The sequence below is a fragment of the Salvia miltiorrhiza genome, chromosome 8 (genome assembly GCF_028751815.1).
Source record: "Salvia miltiorrhiza cultivar Shanhuang (shh) chromosome 8, IMPLAD_Smil_shh, whole genome shotgun sequence".
In the NCBI taxonomy this organism is placed as follows: Eukaryota; Viridiplantae; Streptophyta; class Magnoliopsida; order Lamiales; family Lamiaceae; genus Salvia; species Salvia miltiorrhiza.
Window position 1 is genome coordinate 46,264,271 of NC_080394.1, and position 6,203 is coordinate 46,270,473.

Sequence of the window (6,203 nt, forward strand, 5' to 3'; positions counted from 1 at the left end):
ATTGCAAGAGTAAATATTCGCCCGCGAAAACCTTCTTTTTTTTTTTGAATTGGTAAACTCGGATAAAAGACAATAAAGATTTATTAGGACGTTAGAAAAAAAAGAACATTTTTTCTAAAATAAAAATGTTCTAATAGCTATTCAAATTAATTCAAATTCAATTTGGAATCCTTTTATTCGCGAGGAGCTGGATGAGAAGAAACTCTCACGTCCAGCTCTGTAGTAGAGATGGAATTCCGAAACAACCATCAACTATAACCCCAAAAGAACTAGATTCCGTAAACAACACAGAGGAAGAATGAAGGGAATATCTTATCGAGGTAATCATATTTGTTTCGGTAAATATGCTCTTCAAGCACTTGAACTCGCTTGGATCACATCGAGACAAATCGAAGCAGGTCGCCGGGCAATGACACGAAATGCACGCCGTGGTGGAAAAATATGGGTCCGTCTCTTTCCAGACAAACCAGTTACAGTAAGACCTGATGAAACGCGTATGGGTTCGGGGAAAGGATCCCCTGAATATTGGGTAGCTGTTGTTAAACCAGGGCGAATACTATATGAAATGGGTGGAGTAACCGAAAATATAGCTAAAAGGGCTATTTTAATAGCAGCATCCAAAATGCCTATTCGAACTCAATTTATTATTTCGGGATGAAAATGTAGAACATAGAGAAATGAGTCTTGGGGATGAAACAAAATCGCCTATTTCTTTTTTAGACTTAGACAAACAATATTTCTTTTATTTTCTTCATCCTTTGCATTGGAAGAATAGATTCAAAAATTTATATGATTCAACCTCAGACCTATTTAAATGTAGCGGATAACAGCGGGGCTCGAAAATTGATGTGTATTCGAATCATAGGAGCTAGTAATCGCCGATATGCTCATATTGGTGACGTTATTGTTGCTGTGATCAAAGAAGCCGTACCAAATATGCCCCTAGAAAAATCAGAAGTAGTCAGAGCTGTAATTGTTCGTACCTGTAAAGAACTTAAACGTGACAGCGGTATGATAATACGATATGATGACAATGCTGCAGTTGTGATTGATCAAGAAGGAAATCCAAAAGGAACTCGCATTTTTGGGGCAATCCCCCGCGAATTGAGACAATTAAATTTTACTAAAATAGTTTCATTAGCTCCCGAAGTATTATAAAATAAAAAAAAAAGAGATCTGAATTTTTGGGGTATTTGAAGGGAAATAGATTAAGAACTAGATTAATTCGTAGCTTGTGTTTTGCGCATATACCTTGAAAAATTTATATTCATAAACCAATAAAAAAAAAGAAAAACATGTTAATTATATCCAATTTTGGGACGACAAAAGTTTTAATTCATCATGGGTAGAGACACTATTGCTGAGATAATAACCTCTATACGAAATGCTGATATGGATAGAAAAAGAGTTGTTCGAATAGCATCTACTAATATTACTGAAAATATTGTTAAAATACTTTTCCGAGAAGGTTTTATCGAAAACGTCAGAAAACATCGAGAAAAAAACAAAAATTTTTTGGTTTTAACCCTGCGACATAGCAGGAATAGGAAAAGACCCTATAGAAATTTTTTAAATTTAAAACGGATCAGCCGACCCGGTCTACGAATCTATTCTAACTCTCAACGAATTCCTAGAATTTTAGGTGGAATGGGTATTGTAATTCTTTCCACTTCTCGGGGTATAATGACAGATCGGGAAGCTCGACTAGAAGGAATCGGCGGAGAAATTTTATGTTATATATGGTAATCCATTTCATATCCAAATGAAATCCGAAACCTCTTCCTATTTGAGAAATATAAAAAGAAAGGGGGGTGAGTTGTCTAATATCGTTTCTCCTCCATTAGTTGATACCTCAAGGAGGCTTTACCTGGAATGAAAGAACAAAAATGGACTCATGAAGGTTTAATTACTGAATCGCTTCCCAATGGCATGTTCCGGGTTCGGTTAGATAATGAGGATCTGATTCTAGGTTATGTTTCGGGAAAGATCCGACGTAGTTTTATACGGATACTACCCGGGGATAAAGTCAAAATTGAAGTAAGTCGTTATGATTCAAGCAGAGGACGTATAATTTATCGACTCCGAAACAAGGATTCAAAAGATTAGGTGATTTTTATTCAATACGATTCGAGATTAAAAATTTCAAGAAACTTATTTTCTACCAAGAAGTAGATTCAGAATTAAGATAAGGAATGAAAAATATGAAAATAAGAGCTTCCGTTCGTAAAATTTGTGAAAAATGTCGACTAATCCGTAGACGGGGGCGCATTAGAGTAATTTGTTCCAACCCGAGACATAAACAAAGACAAGGATAAAGGGATAATCAGACTCACTAAAGAACTCAGTGTACAAATAAAGAATCTGTTTTGACATGAAATGGATAGATCCATATATTTCTGACTCATATTTATGAGATGATGCAATATGGCAAAAGCTATACCGAGAACTGGTTTACGTAGAAATGTACGTATTGGTGCACGTAAAAGTGCACGTAAAATACCAAAGGGAGTTATTCATGTTCAAGCAAGTTTTAATAATACCATTGTCACAGTTACAGATGTACGAGGTCGGGTGGTTTCCTGGTCCTCGGCCGGTACTTGTGGATTCAATGGTACGCGAAGAGGGACACCCTTTGCCGCTCAAACTGCAGCAGCAAATGCTATTCGTACAGTAGTAGATCAGGGTATGCAACGAGCAGAAGTCATGATAAAAGGTCCCGGTCTCGGAAGAGACGCCGCATTACGAGCTATTCGTAGAAGTGGTATCCTATTAACTTTTGTACGGGATGTAACCCCTATGCCACATAATGGCTGTAGACCTCCGAAAAAAAGACGTGTGTAGAAATAAACAGTGAATCAATTTCAAGAGAAACAAGAGAAATAAATAATTCAATCAAAAAAAATATTATTACTATGGTTCGAGAGAAAGTAACAGTATCTACTCGGACACTACAGTGGAAGTGTGTTGAATCAAGAACAGACAGTAAACGTCTTTATTATGGTCGATTTATTCTGGCTCCGCTTATGAAAGGACAAGCCGACACAATAGGGATTGCGATGCGAAGAGCTTTGCTTGGAGAAATAGAAGGAACATGTATCACACGTGTAAAATCCGAGAATGTCTCCCACGAATATTCGACTCTAACAGGTATTCAAGAATCGGCCCACGAAATTCTAATGAATTTGAAGGAAATTGTATTGAGAAGTAATCTATATGGAACTTGTGACGCGTCTATTTGTGTTAGGGGTCCTGGATATGTAACTGCTCGAGATATCATCTTACCACCTTATGTAGAAATCGTCGACAATACACAACATATAGCTAGATTGACAGAACCAATTAATTTGCATATTGGATTAGAAATTGAGAGAAATCGCGGATATCTTAGAAAGATGCCACAGAACTTTCAAGATGGAAGTTATCCTATAGATGCTGTATTCATGCCTGTTCGAAATGTGAATCATAGTATTCATTCCTATGGAAATGGGAATGAAAAACAAGAGATACTGTTTCTCGAAATATGGACAAATGGCAGTTTAACTCCGAAAGAAGCACTTCATGAAGCCTCTCGGACTTTGATTGATTTATTTATTCCCTTTTTATATAAGGACGAAGAAAACTTACCTTTAGAGCACAATCAACATAGGGTTCCTTTATCCCCCTTTACTTTTCACGATAAATTGAATAAAGTCCAAAAAAACAAAATAGCATTGAAATCGATTTTTATTGATCAATCCGAATTGTCTCCTAGAATTTATAATTGCCTTATAAGGTCCAATATATATACATTATTGGACCTTATGAATAAGAGTCAAGAAGATCTTATGAAAATTGAGCATTTTCGCCTAGGAGATGTAAAAGGGATATTGGACATTCTAGAACAACATTTCGCAATTTTTTTACCAAAAAAGAAATTTTAAATCTATTGGGTTTAATTAAGATAATTAAATTAAGATATAAGATTTGAATCTGTAGCACAATTCATATATTCGAAAGAAATTCAAAATTTTCTTGAATAGATGTATCTAGGGAGAATTCGCTTTGAAGCGACTATTCCCTAGATACACACGTCGTGTTATTTCACAATTGAATCAAATTAAAAGAGACCTAAAGTTAGGGATTTATCAATAGGTAATGTTGCACCAATACCCAACCAAAGGGCAACTGCAGTACCAATCAAAAAGACGGTTGTCGCTACTGGACGGCGAAATGGATTTTGGAATTTATTAACATTCTCTAAAAAAGGTACTGTTAATAATCCCGCAGGTACTGAAACCATTAAAAGAACACCCAACAATTTATTGGGCACTGTACGAAGTATTTGAAATACGGGAAAGAAATACCATTCTGGTAATATTTCCAAAGGGGTTGCAAACGGATCTGCCGGTTCACCAATCATTGATGGTTCTAGAACCGCTAAGCCTACGTTACATGCAATAGTCCCTAGAATTACTACTGGAAAAATATATAAAAGATCATTTGGCCATGCGGGTTCTCCGTAATAATTATGACCCATGCCTTTAGCCAATTTAGCTCTTAATACAGGATCATTCAAATCAGGTTTTTTTGTTATTGGGATAGGTGAATTCTTATAGATCCATCCCCCCGCGGAACCGGACATGATAATTTTTTATCATCCGGCTCGAGCAAGACTCAAAAGAACCAAATGAATCTATAAAAAATCTATGTTCTATGTGTTGGCTATATCTACACATATATGAATGATTCAATGTAAGAGTAAGAAAAATTGGACTCTTTTTCCGAAATTACAACCATCCATTGCAAAGAATTCGGTTCTAAGTCTAAGTAAATACTCAATACCCAAGTCGGCTTACAAAGTTGGTTATGATCAAGTACTTTTGCTTTCTGGGTCGTCTCAGACTTTACGATTACTATGTTATCTCCAAAATAGAATAGTGGGAGATACACACAAAAAAGGTTTACTTGTTACTAATTTAGTCTAGCCTAAATTTTATTTTTCTTTAGATCTCTTGTTTCACCCCGATAGTATTATCAATCATATCAATGCAAAGGAAATGAATGCATTTCCATACTATTCAATTTTAAGTAAGTATTGAAGTGGTAAATTCATTATACTAGATCTTACGGAGCCTACTCATGTACAACAGGATTTGGATATGATCATAGAAAATATTCTCTTCAAGCGAACCAGTCTATCTTCTGTATAGAGGTTACACAGTGGTTGGAACAAAGACACATTTGGTTGTGAATTCCGATGTGGCAGACGTATATCTACACAGACCAATCAATAATTCAAGTCACACACTCCCATAATCCATTTTCTCTTCGAAGAATTCCCTTCAACTACACAATATTATTTATTTGACACGATTGGTTGAAGGGAAATATCCAAACGTATGTCTTATTATTTCAATAATCCATACTTGTAGCAATAAAATCCTATCATTCCTCCTCTAAGTGATAAATGATTGATTGCAAATATCTATTCTATATCTTCTTTATATTTATAAAGGACCAGAAATACCTTGTTTGCGTATCATTGGAAAGTGCATTAACATAAATACAGCAGTAAGAAGTGGCAATACAAAAGTGTGTAAACTATAAAAACGAGTTAAGGTGGATTGTCCCACACTAGCGCTTCCGCGCAATAATTCTACTAAAGGCGATCCTATTACAGGAATAGCCTCAGGTACACCTGTTACAATTTTCACCGCCCAATAACCAATTTGGTCCCGAGGTAAGGAATAACCAGTTACGCCAAAAGATGCGGTCAATACTCCCAGAACCACACCTGTAACCCAAGTCAATTCGCGGGGTTTTTTAAATCCACCAGTGAGATACACACGAAAAACATGTAGAATCATCATTAGGACCATCATACTTGCTGACCATCGATGAACTGATCGGATTAACCAACCAAAGTTCGCTTCCGTCATTATGTATTGAACAGAGGCAAAAGCTTCAGTAACGGTCGGACGATAGTAAAAAGTCATAGCAAACCCCGTAGCTACTTGTACTAAAAAACAAGTAAGAGTAATTCCCCCTAAACAATAAAATATATTGACATGGGGAGGAACATATTTACTAGTTATATCATCCGCAATCGCCTGAATCTCAAGACGTTCTTCGAACCAATCATAGACTTTATTGAGATAGGTGAAAATCCCCCCCTTAGAACCGTATATGAAACTTTCATCTCGTACAGCTCAAGCAAAAACACC

At 36.1% G+C, this 6,203-nt stretch overlaps 2 protein-coding genes across 2 annotated transcripts; both read right to left on the bottom strand.

The window, feature by feature from the left end:
- Window positions 1-4,059: 4,059 nt before the first annotated feature.
- On the bottom strand, window positions 4,060-5,145 carry LOC130996822 (cytochrome b6-f complex subunit 4). The gene has a single exon (XM_057922100.1). The coding sequence runs from the start codon at window positions 4,619-4,621 to the stop codon at window positions 4,097-4,099; it is 525 nt and encodes a 174-aa protein (XP_057778083.1). The 5' UTR covers window positions 4,622-5,145; the 3' UTR covers window positions 4,060-4,096.
- A 140-nt stretch (window positions 5,146-5,285) lies between these two features.
- On the bottom strand, window positions 5,286-6,182 carry LOC130998550 (cytochrome b6; the record flags this gene model as incomplete). The annotated part of the gene is made up of 1 exon (XM_057923965.1): window positions 5,286-6,182. A coding segment is annotated over one exon (696 nt), but the record flags the coding sequence as incomplete, so codon positions are not given.
- Between the last annotated feature and the right edge of the window lie 21 nt (window positions 6,183-6,203).